Raw genomic sequence first — 26,052 nt, 5'->3', positions numbered from 1 at the left:
CATATTCGTGCTCACTGAAGCTCTTTCTGAATCAGGCTCGTTTTCAGGAGAGAACGGATGAGAGGAGAGTGTACTCATGACTGCTTGAGCACATGAAGGAAACATCATAGGAGGATGTAAGATGGTGAGATCTGGCGGATAACTCCCTGAAAGGATACTCAGGGCTGCTATTTCGCCATGTTCAACAGTTGGGAATGGTGAAAGCTAAAGGCAGCTGTGACGATACATTACGTGTAACAGTTAAAGCAATAGTTTTGTGAAATAACCAACAAATTAGTCCAGCGTTCCCACTGACCTCAGTTTAAAAGTGTCTCAGTACAACTTCACAACAAGATGACCTTTACAAATGAATAGTTTTATTTGGTTTATTAATAGTTATTAAGTCTCGACAATCAAAGGCCTAAATCACTTTTTATTTTTACCTCTGCCTTTGTCTTCGAGTGTCTCCTTGTAAATCAGTTCCATGGGGCAGTGGTTGAGATCTTCCCTCTGAAATGAGACCCTCAAATAAACAGAGCATCACTTCATTAACAGCTGCTAGCACCGCTCTGTAGGCGACCCAGCCCGTCTGCAGTGACTCCCCCCAATTCTTCAGTGATGTGAAGCTGAAGTCAGATATTCTCCAGATTCTTGTTCAAATTTTCCTGTTCCACCTTAAATGGTGCAGCAGTTACATTCCGGTACTTCAGGCATCAGAACTGCTCGACTATTTAAGGTGGAACGGGAAAGTTAGCCAGCTAGCCACCGAGACATTGGCATATTACCGTGACCTTTTATGCTTGTTATGAAGAAAAACGACCAAAATCCACTGAAACCACATTAAACTAAGATAAAACGGTGGTTATCGTCATTTTTTCACAGAGAAAATTTGTGGGTTTCTAAGGTCTCGCGTCCTCCATCTTGCCAGATTTTCATTTTTTTTTTCCTCAAAACACTTAATTTGGAGTGGAGTGTCTGAAAATCCTCTGTTTGGAGGGCCATGTAGCCCCAGTGCTTCACCCCACCCCTCTATCTCAACAAGAATCAGGACACCCAACCCCAGACATGACCTGGCAGGGGCAATACCATGATCACGAAGGTGGTTCACCCAGGGCGAGGCTCTGCCATTGCACTTGGGTGGTGCTGACCCTTGCGAATTCCCCAAATGTGGGAATCTCGACTGCATAATTTCTGGTAGTGGGGGACTGCGTTCGTGCTCTCCCCTGTATAGGGCAGTTGCGGGCTGGAGGTTAGGGAACCGGCCCTGTCACCGGAACGTTGCCGGTACGATCCCCATCACCGACGGTCCATGACTGAGGTGTCCTTGAGCAAGACACCTAACCCCCAACTGCTCCCCGGGCGCCGCGGATAGGATAGGGCTGCCCACCGCTCCGGGCAAGTGTGCTCACTGCCCCCTAGTGTGTGTGTGTATTCACTAGTGTGTATGTGGTGTTTCACTTCATGGATGAGTTAAATGCAGAGGTGGGATTTCCCCGTTTGTGGGATTAAAAAAGTATCACTTAACTGCGCAAAATGGAAGGGTAGGGCTAAGTGGCAGGGGTGAAATGGGACTGGGCCTAATAAGCAGTTCTAACACAAACAAATGGGGTAAGAGTTTATTATCTTACTTTGTCTTCTCCATCAGTCAGTATTATGTCTGCCAGCTTTGTTCATCTCAGTACCTTTAGTCAGGGAACATAACTGAACCGTAATCCACTGAAATGATCTGTTCCAAGCTGGACTGACTCCACACCCCCCGCCTCGCCTCCAGGACTTTATTCTACTGTTCTGTTTTAAATCATTCGGTTATGAAAAGGAACAAATATCAACTTTTCACCTGGAGAAACTGATTTAAGCTTCACAATCAGACCTTAAAGCCACTGTAGAACTTCTGAGGGAACTTTTACATTGTTAGTACCTTGATTAATGAAAAACGTACCTGAACAGAAGCTTCATTACTAACAGTGTATGACATGCTACTGTTTATAACAGAGGTAGCCACTGGGGTGGGTTGTGTGTTAAATACAGTTATAGTAGGTTAGATTGTAGTTGGTTTGTGTGTGTGTGTGTGTGTGTGTGTGTGTGTGTGTGTGCATGAGTACAGACTCCCTTGTTTAGGGTCTGTCTAAGAGGAGACCACCACCCCATCATCTGCCTAGTGTGTTAATAAGAACACACTCTAGCACTTTTGACCCTCTGCAACAGTTTTTAATGCTGATGTGCTCAGCCTGGTACATTACTGAGTCCTGGCCTTAACCATACAGCAGATAAAGCTAATGTTCGTCAAAGCTACCGAGGCCGATTTACAACGGGACGTGGAGGTCAGTTCTCGGTCTCTCTTAGTCCCTATAATCCACTAGATAAGTTCGCTATGGAAGAGATCAGTGTTTGGTTACTTAAGGTGACGAATGTCTACCAGATGTTGGATGAGGAACAGATGTTAGCATTACCTGTGACGTTCTGAAGGGCGGACACGGCTTCACAGTATTTCTGCAGCAGTGTGAAGAGGGATAACTCGCTCAGGACGTTCCGCTGTAAGAGAGAAACAGCGGTAAGCCTTTTCCCAGCAGCTACTAAATGCCTGTTTTGGGGCTTTTCCAGTTTCCGCACTTTGCATTTTTCTGTTGTAATAGCATTGATGGGATACGTTTCCATGGAAATGTGTCCGATTTACAGAAAGGACTGCTTGTCTCTGCAGGTGAGCGAGTGAGTTAACATGTATCAGTGCGGTTACTGTGTTTAAGCGCCGTGTGTTTGTTATGTCTGCTGTACAGGATCGTCGGTTTTCCCTCGGCACGGCTGTCTTTGTGGAGAGGTGTGAGGAGTTTTCGCAGCAGGGGATTCTCATCCCTCACAATACACAGATAATCTCAAACACTAAAGACTCGCGCCTTTCACTGGAAATGACTGTAAAGAATTTTTATTCCAAGGCATTTTAGAGCGATTCTGTTTGTCCATTCATAAAGAACGGCTGGGGCGTTGAAATGATGTGGAAAAATACTCGTCAACAAAAACGGAGATGCTTTTCTTTGGACAATGACGATGGGGTTAGGATTAGGTTTTGGGTTGAGGTTAAGGTTAGGATTAGGGCCAGGGTGAGGGTTAGGATTAGGTTTTGGGTTGAGGTTAAGGTTAGAGTTAGGATTAGGGCCAGGATGAGGGTTAGGATTAGGTTTTGGGTTGAGGTTAAGGTTAGGATTAGGACCAGTGTGAGGGTTAGGATTAGGTTTTGGGTTGAGGTTAAGGTTAGAGTTAGGATTAGGGCCAGGGTGAGGGTTAGGATTAGGTTTTGGGTTGAGGTTAAGGTTAGAGTCAGGATTAAGGCCAGGGTGAGGGTTAGGATTAGGTTTTGGGTTGAGGTTAAGGTTAGAGTCAGGATGAAGGCCAGGGTGAGGGTTAGGATTAGGTTTTGGGTTGAGGTTAAGGTTAGAGTCAGGATTAAGGCCAGGGTGAGGGTTAGGATTAGGTTTTGGTTGAGGTTAAGTTTAGAGTCAGGATGAAGGCCAGGGTGAGGGTTAGGATTAGGTTTTGGGTTGAGGTTAAGGTTAGAGTCAGGATTAAGGCCAGGGTGAGGGTTAGGATTAGGTTTTGGGTTGAGGTTAAGGTTAGAGTCAGGATTAAGGCCAGGGTGAGGGTTAGGATTAGGTTTTGGGTTGAGGTTAAGGTTAGGATTAGGGCCAGGGTGAGGGTTAGGATTAAGTTTTGGATTGAGGTTAAGGTTAGAGTCAGGATTAAGGCCAGGGTGAGGGTTAGGATTAGGTTTTGGTTGAGGTTAAAGTTAGAGTTAGGATTAGGGCCAGGGTGAGGGTTAGGATTAGGTTTTGGGTTGAGGTTAAGGTTAGAGTCAGGATTAAGGCCAGGGTGAGGGTTAGGATTAGGTTTTGGTTGAGGTTAAAGTTAGAGTTAGGATTAGGGCCAGGGTGAGGGTTAGGATTAGGTTTTGGGTTGAGGTTAAGGTTAGAGTCAGGATTAAGGCCAGGGTGAGGGTTAGGATTAGGTTTTGGGTTGAGGTTAAGGTTAGGATTAGGGCCAGGGTGAGGGTTAGGATTAGGTTTTGGGTTGAGGTTAAGGTTAGAGTCAGGATTAGGACCAGGGTGAAGGTTAGGATTAGGTTTTGGGTTGAGGTTAAGGTTAGGATTAGGGCCAGGGTGAGGGTTAGGATTAGGTTTTGGGTTGAGGTTAAGGTTAGAGTTAGGATTAGGGCCAGGGTGAAGGTTAGGATTAGGTTTTGGGTTGAGGTTAAAATTAGGATTAGGGCCAGGGTGAGGGTTAGGATTAGGTTTTGGGTTGAGGTTAAGGTTAGAGTCAGGATTAGGGCCAGGGTGAGGGTTAGGATTAGGTTTTGGGTTGAGGTTAAGGTTAGGATTAGGGCCAGGGTGAGGGTTAGGATTAGGTTTTGGGTTGAGGTTAAGGTTAGGATTAGGGCCAGGGTGAGGGTTAGGATTAGGTTTTGGGTTGAGGTTAAGGTTAGAGTCAGGATTAGGGCCAGGGTGAGGGTTAGGATTAGGTTTTGGGTTGAGGTTAAGGTTAGGATTAGGGCCAGGGTGAGGGTTAGGATTAGGTTTTGGGTTGAGGTTAAGGTTAGGATTAGGGCCAGGGTGAGGGTTAGGATTAGGTTTTGGGTTGAGGTTAAGGTTAGGATTAGGGCCAGGGTGAGGGTTAGGATTAGGTTTTGGGTTGAGGTTAAGATTAGGATTAGGTTTTGGGTTGAGATTAAGGTTAGATTTAGGATTAGGTTTTGGGCTGAGGTTAGAGTTAGGGCCAGAATAAGGGTTACGTGTTGGGTAAGGTTGGTAAGGTTAGGTTTTGCGTAATGGTAACATATATTAACAACACATCTACTTAATGTAGATGTTCTGTCGATACATTATTTACAGGATATTTACTTCAGTGCATGTTTAGATGCTTCACTACTGCTACTGCACTGCTATGTTGATGAGTTTATATATATCTGCAAAAGACCACTCCTGCTCCAGTGTTACTCATAATGCTCTTATTGAACAAAGCACATAAGGCCACTGAGAAACAGCGTGAATAGTGGGAAAGGTCACCACTAGCCACACAAAACCCATGACAGTGAACATTAAACCCTCAAATCACAATAAAGTCAATATATAAACATTTTAAACTAACAAACAACAACATTAACAACAGCATCAACAAATGTCCCTTGAGCTCCTCAAAAAGGGGCAGTCGTGGGCTGGAGGTTAGGGAACCAGCCCTGAGACTGGAAGGTTGTGGGTTCAATCCCCTCGGCTGACAGTGCATGACTGACGTGTCCCTGAGCAAGACACCTAACCCCCACCTAACTCCTCAGCCGCCATGGATTGGGCTGCCCACCGCTCTGGACAAGTGTGCTCACTGCCCCCTAGTGTGTGTGTTCACTAGTGTGCATGCATGTGGGTGTTTCACTGCATGGATGGGTTAAATGCAGAGGTCTAATTCCTCTGTGTTCTGAATTTAACTGGCTAGGTGGCGTACTGCAGAACATTGACCTCCCATATCGGCCGGTTATTCTGCTAATTAGTCATCTCTATTTTGTTAATGTCGGCATTGCAAAAGCCATGCTTGTTCTGGTTGTCTGTGCCAGTATGTGATTTGATGTCTGTTTATGTTTATTTGTGGGAGTCTGGGAGATTTTCACCCTTATCAGCCCCTTTAGCTTCTCAGGTTCTCAGGCTAACCATCAAGCATTCAGTTCTCAGTTCTGCGACTATAAGAGCAATTACATTGTTCTGTGATGCCTCCCATTTCTGGACATGCCTGTTCTTTGCTGATGCCACACTGTAAAATGATCTAAATCATATAAATATGACGTTTTCTCATTGGTTGAGAGAGTTGGGGGAGAGTGGTGGGCCAAATCAAACGTCCCTGCATACAAAGTTGTCCTCATTTCAGCCAGCCCTTTGCCATTCAAAACAAGCCAGATGTTGATAAAATGTTTAACTGAAGGCTTGTTTGCACATTTGTCTTGTCTTTCTTTGCCGAAAAAGAAAAACCTCAAAACAAGCAAACAAATCAAAACTGGCTCCACAGCTGGATCTGAGGAATGTTTTGACTACGCTGAAAATAAGTCACTAAAACTGGGGCTAAACTGGATAATGGATAGAAAATAAATCCCAAAAAAAAGTTGAAAAATGAGTTTTCACTGAATACTAGTGTTGTGGTCTTGACCACTAGAGGCAAGTCCAAGTCAAGACCAAAACTGGGAATATCAAGTCCAAGTCAAGACAGAAGTAGCTTCTCAAACTTACTCAGAAACACCACCAAAAGTAAACACTCGCCTTTGTTCGTTTTCACACTGGGCAAAGTTTGATACCTGGTACTGGGTAATCCGTTTTGGTATTACCTCCGTCCACGTTCCAAGCAAGCCGAACCGATTCCCAACAGTGGCGTAGAACTCCTACAGACTGCTGATAGCCTTTTGCATCGCATTCACGCGACCAGATCCGTCTCGTCATCTGAACTCTGACGTAGTTTTTCCCAAACTCTCCTGTTTCCGTCAGCAGTCTTTTGTCTTCCTGAGATCAGCCTCTCATGAACAAGATTTGCCTCCATCACATCTCAGCGGTATCATTTGACGCCGCTATGACACCCAGCTTCACCAAGGGGGCGCTACCAAAAAGTGAGCCAAGATAAGCCGAGTACAGACTTAAAAATGATGGTTCTTCAAAGGTTCTTTAGTAAAGAAAGTGTTTGTATATAGAACCATGCACATTCAGAGAACCCTTTGCATGGTGAATGGGTCTTTCAGATTGATGGAGAATGTGCTGCATATGGTTCTACGTAGCTTCAAAAAGGGTTATTCTACTGTAACAAATGGGGGAGGGGAGAGAGCGGCGCCATGTGAGGACGCGTTTGAACTGAGCTCCTCACTGGAACTGATATTTTTCGATTACAGTAGCTACTTAAGTCTTTAATTATCTGAAACACTTAGAAGCGAAGCGAGGACCTTGTGCCAGGTCGAGATTTTGAGTGAAAGAATTGTAAGAAACACAGAAAGAGACTGAAACTGCCGGACACGCGCGCCAACTCCAAAGCTAACCCAGATGCTAATGCTACGTCTGCCCGGAGGCCTGATCAGGACACCATCCTCCAAGCCATAGCTGAACTGAGAACTGATCTACGTTCTAAAGCAGAAGCGCAATCCGCCGAAATTCGGAAACAGGTGGACCAGCTAAGAGCAGAGATAAAATTGGCCAATGATAATGCAAATGCAACAAACGCTGCGCTGGAAAAACAAGTGGTTACTCTCGAGTCCTCGGCAACCGCCCACTCTGATCGGGTGGTGGCTCTGGAACGCGACATGGCTAACGTGCAGAGGGAACTCGCAGTTTTGAAAACATGGAACGAGGACCTGGAGGCGCGGTCTATGGATTATCGGGATAAAGGAGAGATGAGAAGAGGGTAAGCGCACGACTGAGTTTGTTTCACTATGCTTGAAGGAAACACTCGGTTTGGATCGGCTCCCTTTGCTCGACCAAATGAAACGGCTGACCACTGCATAAGGTGATAGGATCCGTATTCAACCGGACTACACCCATGCAGTTGCCAAGCTGAGGGCAGGATTCGGTGAGGTGAGGAATATGCTACGAGGCTGTGAGGGAATTCAGTATGGCCTGTGGTACCCGGCAGAGCTGAGGATAACGCTGAGGAATGGCGAGTGTTCATGCTTCAAGGATCCTAAACTGGCTAAAGACTTCATTCAGAAGAACCTGAAACTCAAACCGTGACTATGCGTGAGTTTCACGAGGGGCTACATCTGAATCACAGCGGTATGTTGGCTTAGTGCCAAGTAGACTTTCACCCTTAACAGTAATTAAGTTGGAGTTAAAGTTCAGGTGCCTGAGTTTGATGTACAATTTTAGTTCAGTTTTCCAGTTCTCATTTAATAAGGGTAGATGTATCTAAGGTGGAGTCTGAGATGACTAGTAGTATTTGGACTGTACATTCTTAGAGCTAGACAAGTGTGGGATAAAATTTGAATTTAGCTGCATTACCTTTTACACGGTTATTTATATAGTTCCAGTGTGGCTCAGCTTCACAGGGTAAGCTTTGATGGTTACTTGTATGTGTTGGGGGGGATACACAGCCTCTCATTTGGGGAGAGGTCGGCAGGGTGGGATAACAAATTATACGTGGGGGTATATGTGTTTTTTGTTGTTGTTTTCTTTTCCTTTTCTCTTCTCTACCACGCAATCCGGCAGAGACCTGTTAGTATTTAATATATATTACAGTTATGATGGTAACAAATTGGAATGTCAGAGGACTTAACCACCCAAGTAAACGGAACAAGGTGTTCTCACAGTTATTAAAACCGCAAACTGACACAGCATTCCTGACCGAAACTCATCTGCTTAATAAAGACCACAGTCGACTTAATAGAGGGGGCTTCCTCCAGATCTTTCACTCTGGACTGAATGCTAAATTTCAGGGCAGAGCCACTCTCATTCGTAGAGGGATACAGTTTGTGCAATCTAAGGTAATTTCTGATAAAGATGGTCATTATATTATTATATCATTACAATATTATTATATTATATATGCATGTGTCTGTGGTCCAAATTGGGATAATGCAAAATTTAACACGCTTATTTCTTTGCTTCCTGATTTGAATACTCATCAACTGATTTTAGGGGGAGACTTAAATTGTGTCTTAGACCCTATTTTGGACTGCTCTAGTAATACAACCCGATCACTAAGTAAGTCAGCTGAGACCATTAACACTTTTCTTCAGGCATACTGGATGCCTGAAGATATAGAAATCCAAAGTCCAGACAATATTCTTTCTTCTCCGCTGTACACCAGTCATATTCTAGAATAGACTATTTTTTGTTAGACAGGAAGCTCCTCCCCCTCTTGAGGTCTAGCAGCTATGAAGGCATCACAGTTTCTGATCACAGCCCAATGACCAGGGCACTTAGCTCTCCAAACATTGATTCTTCACATTACACCTGGCGACTCATTCCACGCCTTCTGTCTGAGAAGGATTTTGTTAATTTCATTCCTGCTCAAATTGATTTCTTCCTAGGAATGAATCAGTCACCTGATACTAGTTTTGGCAACCTCTGGGAGACAATGAAAGCGTATCTCCGTGGTCAGATAATATCTTATAATTCCAGCGCAAACAAAAGACAGTAGTCACGTCTCAAAGAATGGACTACTTTGATAAACGATGTAGATCGCGAGTTTGACATTCTTTCCACTGGAGAAGCTGAAGATCCATATCTTAGATCTCATCAAGAATTTGTATGGGGAGTATGGGGAGAGGGCTAGTAAATTGCTTTGCCATCAGTTAAGGCAGTCTGCACAGTTGGGTCTTACATCAGAGATTGACACACCAGAAGGGATAATTACGGACCAGATAGGCATAAATAATCATTTTAGGAAATTCTATGAAGACATCTACACCTCTGAAAATTGCGATGAGTTACAGTTGGCTGAGTTTTGACAACCTCGAGATGCCAACCATAGAATTACAAGATAAAGTACACCTCGATGATGACATTTCAATAGATATCAATCAGGCAATTAAAAAGATGAAGAGCGGGTAAAGCCCCTGGTCCAGACGGCTTCCCAATTGAATTTTTTTTTTAATTCTCAACTAAATTAGCCCCTCTGTTGCAGGAAGTACATATGGAGGCACTAGAGCGAAAATCTTTACCGCCTACAATGACTCAGGCCACAATCTCAGTCATTCTTAAAAAAGGAAAAGACCCTTTAAAATGTGAGTCATATCGGCCAGTGAGCATGACCTGCTGCGATTATAAGATATTAACCAAAGTCTTAGCTAGTAGATTGGAGTCAGCAATACATGCAGTGATACACCAGACCGGGTTTATTTTAGGGCGACAACTCTTTAGTAATCTACGTAGACTGTTTAATGTGATGTATTCATGAAAATCTATACTTACAGCAGAGGTTCTCCTATCTTTGGATGCACACAAAGCTTTGGATCGGATAGAATATAAATACCTCTTTACAACTTTGTAAAGGTTTGGATTCGGCCCCGGTTTTTGTTCTTGGATCAAAATATTGTATACTACACCCCAGGCCTCGGTCCGCACAAATTATTATATTTCTAAATACTTTCATATTCGTAGGGGTACCAGGCAGGGATGCCCATTAAGCCCTCTTTTGTTCAATCTGGCCCTTGAACCACTAGCAGTGGCCCTAAGAGGTGCAAGCGATGTTATAGGGATAGAAAGAGGAGGTCAAACACACAAATTATCTTCTGCTTTATTTGGATAACATCCTTCTCCATCCTTAAAGCACTAGGAATCATATCAGAATTTGGCAAGATCTCGGGTTACAAAATAAACCTTACTAAGAGTGTGCTTTTTCCTATTAATGATCAGGCTCAAAAGATGTCATTTGATGCCTACCCACCAGCTTTGGAGCAAGCTAAACAAGACTTAAATCGCTGGTCATTGCTTCCTATATCGTTAGCGGGCAGGATTAACTCAATCAAGATGACTGTTTTGCCTAGGCTGTTGTTCCTATTCCAAACAATACCAGTTTTCATCCCCAAATCTTTTTTTCGAGAGCTAGATAAGCACATATCTACCTTTGTTTGGAATAAAACTATCCCGCGGATAAGAAAGGCATTTCTGGAAAGACGGAAAGAAGATGGAGGCCTAGCACTTACAAATTTTATGCCCTCGATGCCACCAGGCCCCAGCTAACTTGTTTCTTATGTTTTGGGAATGCCCAAAGTTGATGGAATTTTGGTTTTCTATCTTTGAGACATTTTCATATATCTGCAACAGAGAAGTTGACCCTTGCCCTGAAATTGCTATTTTTGGTGTGGCCCCAGATGAGGTGGCAAGGTTCTTTCAGTGTTGCAGGTTCTATATAGAACTAGTTTCGAGGCCGAGACAAAGTCAAAATCATATTTGTTGTTATTTCTTCATCACAGAGGTGCTAAAAGAGAATGACTTGCAGTTTCTCCAGGACACGGTGCTACATTTACAATTCTACAAGACATTATAGAGGTGAAACTTTTGAGAAACATTTAAAAATGTCTCTCTTTAACTTCAAGTGTTTAAACTCTACATCTCCCAGTATAAAGGATTTTTCATACACATCACTGTTGTCAGAACAAAACCACACACACACAAACATATATTATTGCATTACTGTTAACCTTTATCAAATGTTTAAGTGTCTCAACATTATTATTGTTATTGAATATATAGTAACCACAAATATACAGCCATGTAGCACCGGACATTACAGACAATGGTCCTGCTGTTGGTCCATAGCAGCAACACCACTTGTGTGTGATAAACACACTTATAATTAACAGTAGTTTTAACAATGCAGCCTTTAAGATTCATACAGCTGCAGATAATGTACAGATTAAAGTGGTCCTGCATATAAAGCGCGCGAGGTTAAAGTTTCACAGTAAAGTGGCTGAGAGTGAAGTTAAAGAGCAGCGGATAATCTGAGCAGTAAGGCTGAGGACGTGGTTCAGTGGGACTGTTTAAAGGGCCGTATTTAAAACAGCCTGATAACCAAGACTACTAATGTATTTCTAAGGAGTCTAGTAATATAAAACTACTGACTACACCGCTAAAAAGGAAGCTCTCTTAACCCCTGAAAAGCCCCTTTATTACATACTGATGCTTATTATTCAGTAACTACAGGGACTTCAGTGTAAACTGGCTGAGCTATAGTTAGATTATGGAAGTGTGGTCCCTGACCGCTGAATGGCCGCTAATGGTTCTCGACAGCTCTAATAACAAAAGTGGTTCTTCTGTAGCGTCGCTCCAAACATTTATGTTTCAATGTTGGAAACTTGCTGCTAAATTAAGTAAAAATTCAGGCTAAGCTGGACAGAGCCTGATGTGGGCCTCCGTAACGCTGAGCTGACTTTCTGTGTTGAATGTTCTCTCTCAGTAATACTTCTGACCTTTTATACCAATGGCCTCTCCTGTAAAGTCTCTATTTTGGAGATGGGTCTGCTTAACAGAAATGTCCATTTTTGCATCCCTTGCTCGTCCTCACAGTCACGTGGAAAGGCTGAGGCCGTATTTTGAAGACAAACAACACATTATCCTGCAATTTTAACTGCAATAATCTATACATCACTGTGAAATATGTAAATTAAATGACAAAGAAAACAAAAGCCAAATAAATAATAAAATATGTAATGAAAGTTCCCCAGGAGTCGTGTCACTGGCGTCACCGCGTAACAGAAAGTCTCTTATTTTGAAATAAGAGTCACACCGATGACGTCGCTCGACTTCCTTTCACCTGTTTTCTGAGGATCCATGAAGAAAAGCTCATGGCGAGTCCACTGTGTGTTTCAGTTCTCAGAGATCTTCTCATTCAGCTCATGATCTCATATGAAGCTCTTAGCTGACGTCACTGGTGTGACCGACTTTATTCTGCGGTAAAAGTGAAACAACGGAAGATAAATGGATTAAATTCCATGTTTTAGCAGACGTTCCAGGATGGACCATGATGTGGTTTGATGTTCTGTAGCAGCCGTTTTGCAAAATGGGTTCTTCATTAAAAACGTCACCGGTGTTACTTTTCTTATGTGTAACACCGATGACGATCAGTAACACCGGTGACCCCTATGGACAGATAGAAAAGTGGACGTTTCTGTAGAGCGACCCAGATACTTGACGATAAAGCAATCAGGCACAAAAGGCCGTGAGTTACTATGCCTTTATCACAGGGAAGGATGTTGTTAGGCATGACGTGAAGCGTGGTAAAACTCCCTTCCCTGTGATAAAATCACGAATGCACCGCCTTAATTAATTAATAATAATTGACGTAAGTGTTTCACCAAAAATGTTGGTTCCTTTAGAGTACAGTATCATTGTCAAGCAACCATTGAGCCCTGAATGAGGAGAATGTTCGGTCACCCATTGCTGTACACTGCGGTCATTTTATGAATTTATGAACTTTTTGTCATATAACATTGAACATATAATGACAGCACTGTTTAATGCAGAAGCTTTCACTTCATAGGTACTTTCTGGTCACCAAATCACCACCATGAGCCTCATTTAGCACCAATCCAGTGGTGCCCCATTTCTTATGCAAGGCCTGCATCCCCAGCGGCTCCCTGCTCCCTACATAGTGCACGACGTAGGAGTTTAAATACTGGATTCTGCAACCCAACAGAGCAAAATACAGCTAAGAAAAACAGTCATTTGGGACTCAGACACATTCACACGTGATAAATGATGCACGGTTTGACTGTATAGGCTGGAATTTCTAAACTTTCACAGGTAGAACATGATGACAAACACACTGAATGGCTGAATAACTATAAGTTCTGACTGAAACACAATGAAGTGCCAGACTTTAATACTGCCACTTTAAAGTGAATCTCATCATGAAGGCTTTAAGTGTATAATATTAAAGATGGAGCTGCTTTGGCCGTTAGCTCCTTCAGCCTGTTAGATAGCTGACCAGCCTGGTTTTAGCTAAGAATATAAGTCGCAGGTCCCTCAGATTAAAAAAAAAATGGGTTCTTATTCATCAATATACCTAGATGTCCAGGCAAGGAGCAAGAGAGTCAAAGATTTCACAGCACAAGGGTTTAATTTCGAGTCATGGCACAGTGATACAGCGATAGCGAGGCAGTCATAGGTGTGGGTGTATCGTGGATTTTACAACGGCTTCCAACGTGGCTAGGCCAATCAGATTTTAGGACTGGACCTATCCGTCACATAATATACATTCACACACACTTTCACACTTAGGAGCAACTCAGCATCTCCAGTCAGCCTGACTGCATGTCTTTGGACTGTGGGAGGAAACTCAGACACAGAGACTCCACACAGAAAGGAAACTGGTCGCCTGGCCGGGGAATCAAACCCAGACCCTTCTTACATACTCTTAACCTAAAACTGGCTTCACTGAAAAAGCGTTTGGTGGCAGTGAGCGATGATATTTGAAAATCAGCTTCGCTCACAACACTGTAGAACGTTCTGCGTGTGTAATCAGATCGTTCATATCACAAAGTGCTCCGTACGCTACCTCCTCGTCTCTCCTCCTCAGTCTTGAGGAACATAAAGAGCATAAAAGTTTTGGGGGAAAGAATTATTCAAGCACTTTTACATGCATTATTAATCCTGGATGATAGTTTGATGAATTCTTTGGCGTGTTTAAATTAGAACAGTGTTCTAAAGCCGGCTGTGCCAAAAGAAAGTGGCCTAAAAAATGGTAAAAATCAGTCTCGCATGACGCCTGCTGCAGATTAAAATGAGCACGTCCTTGATGAAGTGTAAGGGATTTAAATTCATTCTATATTGAGCTGGGCGAGGCTTGACCACTGTACCCTCCTGAAAAAAGCAGTGTTCGTCCACCACTGCCGCACGCCAGCTGGACTTTAGCCCTGTGGACGGTCTCACTCAGTGGGGCTGCTTTGGTGGGTCTGGTTTTGCTTACTGTGGATGTCTGGCATGGCTGTGTGTGGGCTGTGTGTGGGGTGTGTGTGGGGTGTGTGCGTGTGTATACGCATGTGTGCAAGCGCCCGCTTGTGAGCGTGTGTGTGAGCATTTGTATGTGTGTGAGTTTGTGTGTGTATGAGTGTGTGTGCGCGCATTTGTGTGCGTTTGTGTGAGTGCGCGAGTTTGTGTGAGTGTGTATGTGCTGTGAGTGCGTTTGTGTGCAACATTTTTTGTGAGTGTGAGTTTGTGTGTGTGAGCATTTGTGTGTGTGTGTGTGAGAGTGAGTGAGTGAGTGAGTTTGTGTTAGTGAGAGTGAGCATGTGCGTGTGCGCATTTGTGTGAGTGTGTGTGCGTGTGTGTGTGCGCACATGTGCGAGTGTGTGTGTGTGTGTTTGTGTGTGAGTGAGTGAGTGAGTGTGTGAGACCTCTCCTCAGGAGAAAAACACTCTGTAGGGGTAAAAAAAAAAAAAACGCTGTTCTTGCCTCTTTTGATGACCCATCACCAATCACCAAGGCCAGCCCAGCCCAGCGGTCAGGAATATTCATCGCTCCAGCATCAGTGACACAGCCCTTTCCCTTCACACTCCAGATGTTATTCGTTTTTTATGTAATATTATGTTGTAATATTAACTGTATATGAGCTCTATTGTATGGTGATGGTGACATTGCATATCAGCTCTATTACATGTGTAGATACATGTTTTATTATATAATGAGATATATATCTCTATCTCTATCCAAATAAATATATACAAATAAATATATACAAATAAATATACACACACACACACACACACACACACACCTCAAAAAAATAAAGGCAACACAAACAACACAATATAACTCCAAGTAAATCAAACTTCTGTGAAATCAAACTGTCCACTTAGGAAGCAACGGCCGTAGGAGGGCAATAACCCAGCAGCAGGACCGCTACCTCCGCCTTTGTGCAAGGAGGAACAGGGGGAGCACTGCCAGAGCCCTGCAGAATGACCTCCAGCAGGCCTCAAATGTGCATGTGTCTGCACAAATGGTTAGAAACCAACTCCATGAGGATGGTATGAGGGTCCGATGTCCACAGACGGGGTGGTGCTCACAGCCCAACACTGTGCAGGACGCTTGGCATTTGCCAGAGAACACCAGGATTGGCAAATTCTCCACTAGCGCCCTGTGATCTTCACAGATGAAAGCAGGTTCACACTGAGCACATGTGACAGACGTGACAGAGTCTGGAGACGCTGTGGAGAGCGATCTGCTGCCTGCAACATCCTTCAGCATGACCGGTTTGGCAGTGGGTCAGTAATGGTGTGGGGTGGCATTTATTTGGAGGGCCGCACAGCCCTGTGCTCGCCAGAGGTAGCCTGACTGCCATTAGGTACCGAGATGAGATCCTCAGACCCCTTGTGAGACCATATGCTGGTGCGGTTGGCCCTGGGTTCCTCCTAATGCAGGACAATGCTAGACCTCATGTGGCTGGAGTGTGTCAGCAGTCCCTGCAAGATGAAGGCATTGAAGCTATGGACCGGCCCGCCCGTTCCCCAGACCTGAATCCGATTGAGCACATCTGGGACATCATGTCTCGCTCCATCCTCCAACACCACGTTGCACCACAGACTGTCGAGGAGTGGGCAGATGCTTTAGACAAGGTCTGGGAGGAGATCCCTCAGGAGACCATCCGCCACCTCATCAGGAGCTGCCCAGGCGTTGTAGGGAGGTCATACAGGCACGTGGAGGCCACACACAACACTGAGCCTCATTTTGACTTGTTTTAAGGACATTACATCAAAGCTGGATCAGCCTGTCGTGTGTTTTTCCACTTTAATTTTGTGTGTGACTCCAAATCCAGGCCTCCATTGGTTAATACATTTGATTTCCATTGATTTTTGTGTGATTTTGTTGTCAGCACATTCAACTTTGTACAGAACGAAGTATTCAATGAGTATATTTCATTCATTCAGATTTACGATGTGTTATTTGAGTGTTCCCTTTATTTTTTGAGCAGTGTATTTATTTCTTTTAACTTGGACTGGAAGTTAAAAATATTTTCCCCAACATTTTTTGGAGCATTTCTCTTTAACGCACTATTAATGGCAGAAACAACTAAAATGGAGATGTGAGGTTTTGTCCTGACAGTGGGTAATAGAATTATCATGGTTTTATTCAACAGTACACTGAATACAATACGCTCCACATCTGATCGTGCTGGAAGATTTTCTGGGGAAAGTTATTAATATAGAATACAATACAGTTATATAAGTATAGCAAAATTATGGTGAAAAGAGATCATCACCACAGTTTTAATACAAGATATTTTGGATATTAATTTTATAGTTGGTAGTAGTTTCATTAGACTTATTTTACATAACACAATAGACTTGCATAATATTGTGTGTGTGTGTGTGTGTGTGTGTGTGTGTGTGTGTGTGTTTGTGTGTGTGTGTGTGTGTGTGTGTGTGTGTGTGTGTCTTAGACCTTAGACTTACTAGTTCCAAGAAAGTGGCCAGTGAGAGGAAGTACAACATGGGTGTTTCTAATCAAATGGACCCGTGAGTTAAAGCACAAAGAAGGTGTTTCTAATTAAGTGGCCAGTGATTTTTCAAATAAGGCATGCGCAGAATATATTTTTAAATGATTGTGGGATATAAGTAATTTATCTACAATGTAACTAGGTTTCATTAACATATAATAATTACATGCTTCAATTAAAGATAAATAAGATGTGTAAAGTAATATTTTCACCAATAAGGGGCACATTTTTCAACCCAGTCATATGAAAAATGTGTCTTCAAAACTTTGAAGAACAATTGCCCTCTTTAAATATTCTGTGCATGCGTTCTTTGAAAAATTCTAGCTGGATAATTAAAGCTGCAGCTTAATTTGTAGACGCTGCTCATCGGGTGATGTTCTTTGCTCTCAGTCTTGTTGGGGATCCTCTGGTAATTTTGGAGAACTCAAACAGGTTCAGATTTCTCCACTATTTTGCATTGCTCGCATGATTGGAATGAAATTCTGAGCATTGTTTCCATCCACAAACTTTTTTGAGCACTTTCCAGAGCACCCTCTGCTGGACAGTCGCTCTCTTGGGCAAAATTAGAGGAAGTGCTTCAGTGCGGCCTGTACTGGATAATAACTCAAAGCTCCAGGGACGCAAAGCCTCAGGCCATGTTCAGCTCAAAGTTTACTGTTTATTTGGTCGATGTGGTAATTGAGGGTGTGTAAATAAGCACAGCCCGGGGCGACAGGACCTGTTACAAGGGATTGTTTGAGTAATGTGGAGGGAATGTTTGGCTTTAAATCTGCTGCTCTTTTTAAAGAAACACTGAGCTTTTTAGGCCTTTTATGTTTACACCAATTTTAATGTTTATATTAATTATTGAAGTGCATTCCTTTTAGCTGTGTCAAGAGTGCAAAACTATTTTCTTCATCCATTATGGAAGAACATGAGTCAAGCAATCAAAAGTCCTTGTAGGGTCCTTGACAACATCAATTAAAAGTTCTCCTAGAATCATTAACATCAAAAGTCCTCCTATATCTGACATTAAAATTAATCAGAAATCTTCAGTCCTCGACGTCAATCAAAGGCGCTCATCGAGTCCTCGTCACCGTCAGTCAAAGGCGCTCATCGAGTCCTCGTCACCGTCGATCAAAGGCGCTCATCGAGTCCTCGTCACCGTCGATCAAAGGCGCTCATCGAGTCCTCGTCGACGCCGATCAAAGGCGCTCATCGAGTCCTCGTCGACGCCGATCAAAGGCGCTCATCGAGTCCTCGTCACCGTCGGTCAAAGGCGCTCATCGAGTCCTCGTCACCGTCGGTCAAAGGCGCTCATCGAGTCCTCGTCACCGTCGGTCAAAGGCGCTCATCGAGTCCTCGTCACCGTCGGTCAAAGGCGCTCATCGAGTCCTCGTCACCGTCGGTCAAAGGCGCTCATCGAGTCCTCGTCACCGTCCGTCAAAGGCGCTCATCGAGTCCTCGTCACCGTCGGTCAAAGGCGCTCATCGAGTCCTCGTCGACGTCCGTCAAAGGCGCTCATCGAGTCCTCGTCACCGTCAGTCAAAGGCGCTCATCGAGTCCTCGTCACCGTCGATCAAAGGCGCTCATCGAGTCCTCGTCACCGTCGATCAAAGGCGCTCATCGAGTCCTCGTCGACGCCGATCAAAGGCGCTCATCGAGTCCTCGTCGACGCCGATCAAAGGCGCTCATCGAGTCCTCGTCACCGTCGGTCAAAGGCGCTCATCGAGTCCTCGTCACCGTCGGTCAAAGGCGCTCATCGAGTCCTCGTCACCGTCGGTCAAAGGCGCTCATCGAGTCCTCGTCACCGTCGGTCAAAGGCGCTCATCGAGTCCTCGTCACCGTCCGTCAAAGGCGCTCATCGAGTCCTCGTCACCGTCGGTCAAAGGCGCTCATCGAGTCCTCGTCGACGTCCGTCAAAGGCGCTCATCGAGTCCTCGTCACCGTCCGTCAAAGGCGCTCATCGAGTCCTCGTCACCGTCCGTCAAAAGCGCTCATCGAGTCCTCGTCACCGTCAGTCAAAGGCGCTCATCGAGTCCTCGTCACCGTCGGTCAAAGGCGCTCATCGAGTCCTCGTCACCGTCGGTCAAAGGCGCTCATCGAGTCCTCGTCACCGTCGATCAAAAGCGCTCATCGAGTCCTCGTCACCGTCCGTCAAAGGCGCTCATCGAGTCCTCGTCACCGTCCGTCAAAGGCGCTCATCGAGTCCTCGTCACCGTCCGTCAAAGGCGCTCATCGAGTCCTCGTCACCGTCCGTCAAAGGCGCTCATCGAGTCCTCGTCACCGTCCGTCAAAGGCGCTCATCGAGTCCTCGTCACCGTCCGTCAAAGGCGCTCATCGAGTCCTCGTCACCGTCAGTCAAAGGCGCTCATCGAGTCCTCGTCACCGTCCGTCAAAGGCGCTCATCGAGTCCTCGTCACCGTAATAATAATAATAATAATAATACTTTTATTTTATAAAGCGCCTTTCAAGAGACCCAAGGACACTGTACAATACAAAAAAAGTAAAACAGAAATTCATTAAGATTTATAACAATATATAAAATAAACTAAGAAAAAGAAAAAAAAATATATAAAATAACAACAATAAAAATAAAACAATAATAAAAGACTTAGCTAAAATAAATAGAAGTTCGAGAGAAATTCTCACTCAAATGCTAGCTGGAAGAGATAGGTTTTAAGACCGGCTTTAAAACATGATAGAGATGATGATGTACGGAGCTGTAGTGGAAGCCCATTCCAGAGTTTTGGGCCAGCAACACCAAACGCTCTATCACCTAGAGTACGGAATTTTGTAGAAGGCACAATTAGGAGATGAGAGTAAGAGGAGCGTAAAGTGCGAGTTGGAACATACATCTGAAGTAGATTACCCAAATAAGTGGGGGCAAGATCATGGAGAGATTTAAAAACAGTTACCAGTATTTTATACTGTACTCTAAACTGGACTGGAAGCCAGTGGAGATCCCTCAATACTGGTGTAATATGTTCCCAAGATCTTTTATGGGTCAACACCCTAGCAGCAGAGTTTTGCACATACTGCAATCTGTTTAAAAGCCGGGTAGGGAGACCATGCAACACTGCATTACAATAGTCTAATCTAGAGGTCACGAATGCATGAGTAATGATCTCAGCAGCAGCAGAAGACAGAAATGGGCGAATTCTGGAAATGTTCTTTAAATGAAAAAAGGCTGTTTTGCAGACATTTTTTATGTGGGGTTCGAACGACAGTGTTGTGTCAAAAATTACACCCAGATTTCGAACCTGTGCAGAGGAGGAGACAACAAACCCTGGTATAGAGAAAGCAAGGTTACTGAGCTTTCTGGCAGTAGCAGGAGAGGAAATCAGTATGGCCTCAGTTTTAGTACCATTAAGGCTTAGAAAGTTTTCAACCAGCCAGGCACGTACATCAAGTAAGCAGTCACTTAGCACAGCAGGCGGACAGGTATGAGATGGTTTAGAGTAAACATAGATCTGCACATCGTCTGCAAAGCAGTGAAACTGGAGCCCATGCCTTCTAATGATGTTGCCAAGTGGAAGCATATATAAAATGAAAAGTAGAGGGCCAAGTACAGATCCCTGGGGGACACCACGGGACAGCGCACACAAATCAGACTTGTAGCCACCAATAGAAACAAACTGCTGCCTATCAGATAGGTAGGACTTAAACCAGGAAAGAGCGGTGCCACTTATACCTATAAGTGTCTCAAGCCTGGTAAGTAGCAGGTTATGGCAAACAGTATCAAACGCAGCAGTCAGGTCTAAAAGAATCAATACATTTAGCATCCCCTGGTCAGCAGCTAATAACAAATCATTCACAACTCTGAGTAGAGTCGTTTCTGTGCTATGGTTCCTCCTGAAACCAGACTGGAACACTTCGTACAAATCATTCGATTCCAGATGTTCGTGTAGCTGAGAAGCAACCGTTCGCTCTAATACTTTGGCCAGGAATGGAAGATTAGAAATGGGCCTAAAGTTAGCAAAATTCTCAGGGTCAAGGCCAGGTTTTTTTAGCACAGGAGTAACAGCAGCTAATTTCAAACAGGGAGGGACCAAACCTGCAGTGAGTGATGCATTTATGACCTTGGTGATAAGGGGACAAATAGCAGGGAGACAAGATTTCACCCACTGTGTTGGAATGGGGTCTAACTGACATGTAGTGGCTCTAGATTTCATAATAAGCTCACCAACAAAACTCTCATTAACAGTAGAAAAATTAGAAAGGCAACTACCAGAGAATTGAACAGAGAGAGATTGCTGATTCAATATAGGCCGCGTAAAAGCAAACTGAGAGTAAATAGAGTCGATTTTCAGATTAAAAAAATTAATAAACTTTGAACAGAGATCAGCCGAAGGTGTTAAAGGAAAACAATTCAGAGGGCAGATCAGCTTATTAACTGTTTGAAAAAGACCTCGCAGATTATCAGTGGAGCACTGAATGACATTTGAAAAATAATAACCGTCCGTCAAAGGCGCTCATCGAGTCCTCGTCACCGTCAGTCAAAGGCGCTCATCGAGTCCTCGTCACCGTCAGTCAAAGGCGCTCATCGAGTCCTCGTCACCGTCAGTCAAAGGCGCTCATCGAGTCCTCGTCACCGTCCGTCAAAGGCGCTCATCGAGTCCTCGTCACCGTCCGTCAAAGGCGCTCATCGAGTCCTCGTCACCGTCAGTCAAAGGCGCTCATCGAGTCCTCGTCAGCGTCAGTCAAAGGCGCTCATCGAGTCCTCGTCAGCGTCAGTCAAAGGCGCTCATCGAGTCCTCGTCAGCGTCAGTCAAAGGCGCTCAGAGTCCTCGTCAATCAAAGGCGCTCATCGAGTCCTCGTCATTGTCAGTCAAAGGCGCTCATCGAGTCCTCGTCAGCGTCAGTCAAAGGCGCTCATCGAGTCCTCGTCAGCGTCAGTCAAAGGCGCTCATCGAGTCCTCGTCACCGTCAATCAAAGGCGCTCATCGAGTCCTCGTCACCGTCAATCAAAGGCGCTCATCGAGTCCTCGTCACCGTCAGTCAAAGGCGCTCATCGAGTCCTCGTCAACGCCAGTCAAAGGCGCTCATCGAGTCCTCGTCAGCGTCAGTCAAAGGCGCTCATCGAGTCCTCGTCAGCGTCAGTCAAAGGCGCTCATCGAGTCCTCGTCACCGTCAATCAAAGGCGCTCATCGAGTCCTCGTCACCGTCAATCAAAGGCGCTCATCGAGTCCTCGTCACCGTCAGTCAAAGGCGCTCATCGAGTCCTCGTCAACGCCAGTCAAAGGCGCTCATCGAGTCCTCGTCAGCGTCAGTCAAAGGCGCTCATCGAGTCCTCGTCAGCGTCAGTCAAAGGCGCTCAGAGTCCTCGTCAATCAAAGGCGCTCATCGAGTCCTCGTCATTGTCAGTCAAAGGCGCTCATCGAGTCCTCGTCAGCGTCAGTCAAAGGCGCTCATCGAGTCCTCGTCAGCGTCAGTCAAAGGCGCTCATCGAGTCCTCGTCACCGTCAATCAAAGGCGCTCATCGAGTCCTCGTCACCGTCAGTCAAAGGCGCTCATCGAGTCCTCGTCAGCGTCAGTCAAAGGCGCTCAGAGTCCTCGTCAATCAAAGGCGCTCATCGAGTCCTCGTCATTGTCAGTCAAAGGCGCTCATCGAGTCCTCGTCAGCGTCAGTCAAAGGCGCTCATCGAGTCCTCGTCAGCGTCAGTCAAAGGCGCTCATCGAGTCCTCGTCACCGTCAATCAAAGGCGCTCATCGAGTCCTCGTCACCGTCAGTCAAAGGCGCTCATCGAGTCCTCGTCAGCGTCGATCAAAAGCGCTCATCGAGTCCTCGTCAGCGTCGATCAAAAGCGCTCATCGAGTCCTCGTCACCGTCAATCAAAAGCGCTCATCGAGTCCTCGTCACCGTCAATCAAAGGCGCTCATCGAGTCCTCGTCACCGTCAATCAAAGGCGCTCATCGAGTCCTCGTCACCGTCAATCAAAGGCGCTCATCGAGTCCTCGTCACCGTCAATCAAAGGCGCTCATCGAGTCCTCGTCAGCGTCAGTCAAAGGCGCTCATCGAGTCCTCGTCAGCGTCGATCAAAAGCGTTCATCGAGTCCTCGTCAGCGTCGATCAAAGGCGCTCATCGAGTCCTCGTCAGCGTCAATCAAAAGCGCTCATCGAGTCCTCGTCACCGTCAGTCAAAGGCGCTCATCGAGTCCTCGTCACCGTCAGTCAAAGGCGCTCATCGAGTCCTCGTCACCGTCAGTCAAAGGCGCTCATCGAGTCCTCGTCACCGTCAGTCAAAGGCGCTCATCGAGTCCTCGTCACCGTCAGTCAAAGGCGCTCATCGAGTCCTCGTCAACGTCCGTCAAAGGCGCTCATCGAGTCCTCGTCACCGTCAATCAAAGGCGCTCATCGAGTCCTCGTCAGCGTCAGTCAAAGGCGCTCATCGAGTCCTCGTCAGCGTCAGTCAAAGGCGCTCATCGAGTCCTCGTCAGCGTCAGTCAAAAGCGCTCATCGAGTCCTCGTCACCGTCGATCAAAAGCGCTCATCGAGTCCTCGTCACCGTCGATCAAAAGCGCTCATCGAGTCCTCGTCACCGTCGATCAAAAGCGCTCATCGAGTCCTCGTCACCGTCGATCAAAAGCGCTCATCGAGTCCTCGTCACCGTCAATCAAAGGCGCTCATCGAGTCCTCGTCAACGTCCGTCAAAGGCGCTCATCGAGTCCTCGTCAACGTCAATCAAAGGCGCTCATCGAGTCCTCGTCAGCGTCAGTCAAAGGCGCTCATCGAGTCCTCGTCACCGTCGATCAAAAGCGCTCATCGAGTCCTCGTCACCGTCGATCAAAAGCGCTCATCGAGTCCTCGTCACCGTCGATCAAAAGCGCTCATCGAGTCCTCGTCACCGTCGATCAAAAGCGCTCATCGAGTCCTCGTCACCGTCGATCAAAAGCGCTCATCGAGTCCTCGTCACCGTCAATCAAAGGCGCTCAGAGTCCTCGTCAACGTCCGTCAAAGGCGCTCATCGAGTCCTCGTCAACGTCAATCAAAGGCGCTCATCGAGTCCTCGTCAGCGTCAGTCAAAGGCGCTCATCGAGTCCTCGTCACCGTCGATCAAAAGCGCTCATCGAGTCCTCGTCACCGTCGATCAAAAGCGCTCATCGAGTCCTCGTCACCGTCGATCAAAAGCGCTCATCGAGTCCTCGTCACCGTCGATCAAAAGCGCTCATCGAGTCCTCGTCACCGTCAGTCAAAGGCGCTCATCGAGTCCTCGTCAACGTCCGTCAAAGGCGCTCATCGAGTCCTCGTCAACAATCAATCAAAGGTGCTCATAGAGTCGTCAACATCAATCAAAAGTGCTCAAAGTCCTCATTAATATCAAAAGTCCTCATATAGCTGTCAAAGATCTTAGAATCCTCATCAACGTCATTCAAAAGTCCTCAGACAGTCCTCATTATCAATTAAAAATCCTCAATAACATCAAAAGTCTTCATATAAATGTCATTAACATCAATCAAAAATCTCCAAGAGTCCTCACTGGCATCCATCAAATATCTTCATATAGGCCTTATTAGCATCAGTCAAAATGTTAAGTGATGCTAACGAAGGTTGTATGAGGACTTCTGATTCATGTTGAGGGTTATATGAGTGCTTTAGATGTGGGCTAAATGAGGACTTCACCAATATTTACTGTGATTGGCATTTCTTTCTAATCAAATTACTAAAAAGACTGATGTTTTCCTTTGTGTTGTCCAGTTGGCACAGGGGTGTGTGTGGGGTTCAGACAGTAACGGGTAGGGAGATTACTTTTTCCAGGATGTAATCAGTGAAGTAATGTAATGTAGTCTTAGGAACTAAGAAGGTAATGTGACAATACCGTGGTGGTCCAGTTGGGCACATTTGCTACCCTGGCACCCCCCATTCCACTGCAAAATGTGCGCATAACACAATTCACCTAACACGTATTACTGCATTAAATATCAGCTGGTCTTTCGGCCTTGTTCTTTCTCTGAAGTCATCTACAGTGTATGATGTACATATTTGCATCATTTTATTATCTTCGTATAATTGCTTCATTCTTTTTCTGACCCTTACCCAGCCTGTTCAGGCACGGCCATCTAGACTTGAATCTATTTAAAGAAAGTGTTCGAGACACACTGAGCAATCATACACTGTTCAGTTCATTTTAGAGGAGAGACGAAATGAACTTGTGACCCATTTTTACTTGCACAATTGAATCACTTCTAAACGAGCAGCAGGCAATTTGTGCACCCGCTGAGCCACAATATAAAAGACTCATTATCTTATTTTGCCAGGGGCTTTTAAAACTTCACCAGTGAATCTCTTGATATTTAACTTCATATATTTGTTTTTAATACTAATGTTAACGATATTCACTTCAAGTCTGACTCCTTGTACCTACACTCATTGTCCATTGTATCAGCTCCACTAGCCATATAGGAGCAGTTCGTAGTGCTTCAGTGATCAGGACCCCCACGATTTGGGCGGTGGATCATTCTCAACACTGCAGTGACACTGACGGGATGGTGGGTCAGTGTGTGTTGTGCTGGAACCCGCCGACATGGTGAAGTCAGCATCCACAGCCAGACAGATTGTGTACAAATGGAAGAAATTTAAGACCACCGTTACGACCAACAGCGATCACCCCAAGTGCAAGGAGTGTAAAAGTCTGCAAGGCCACAAATGGACCCAGCGTGCCTGGCCTGTCTCACAGTGGCTAATGTAGTTCATGAGTCCACCATCAAGACAAAGACAAACAACAATGGTGTGCATGGAAGGGCTGTAAATATAAAGCTGCTGCTCTCCAAAAAGAAACATGTTGCCTGTCTACAGTTTGCAAAAGATCACAGGGTCAAGCCAGAAGACTACTGGAACAATGTTTTGTGGACCGATGAGAGCAAAATAGATCTTTTTTGTTTAAATGAGAAGTGGTACATTTGGAGAAAGGAAAACACTGCATTCCAGTGTTGAATCTTATCCTATCTGTGAAACATGGTGGTGGTAGTATCATAGTTTGGGCCTGTTTTGCTGCATCTGGGACAGGATGGCTCACCATCACTGATGGAACAACTAACTGAATTATATCAGCAAATTCTAAAGGAAAAAGGTCAGGACATCTGTCTGTGAGCTGAAACCGAAGACGACGTGGGTCATGCAGCAAGACAACGACCCTAAGCACCAAGTCGTTCAAA

General features: G+C 45.2%; 1 protein-coding gene and 1 non-coding gene across 3 annotated transcripts in view; one reads left to right on the top strand and one right to left on the bottom strand.

Annotated features, from left to right (window-relative positions):
* Window positions 1-26,052, bottom strand: part of LOC108439991 (corticotropin-releasing factor receptor 2) — a 279,618-nt gene that overhangs the window by 184,659 nt on the left and 68,907 nt on the right. For both annotated transcript variants that reach the window (XM_037534292.1, XM_037534287.1), the window contains exon 2: window positions 2,430-2,511. Coding sequence is in view for 1 of the 2 variants with exons in the window: in XM_037534287.1 (XP_037390184.1) it covers window positions 2,430-2,511 (82 nt within the window). In the remaining variant the exon portion in view is untranslated. The remainder of the gene's footprint in view (window positions 1-2,429; window positions 2,512-26,052) is intronic.
* Window positions 1,041-1,205, top strand: LOC119262693. Its single transcript, XR_005129835.1, has one exon. It is a non-coding gene; the product is annotated as a U1 spliceosomal RNA (small nuclear RNA).

Source organism: Pygocentrus nattereri, chromosome 2 (genome assembly GCF_015220715.1).
Source record: "Pygocentrus nattereri isolate fPygNat1 chromosome 2, fPygNat1.pri, whole genome shotgun sequence".
Classification (NCBI taxonomy): Eukaryota; Metazoa; Chordata; class Actinopteri; order Characiformes; family Serrasalmidae; genus Pygocentrus; species Pygocentrus nattereri.
Note: the sequence above shows the minus strand (reverse complement) of the source record. Positions and strands in the feature narration are given on the sequence as shown.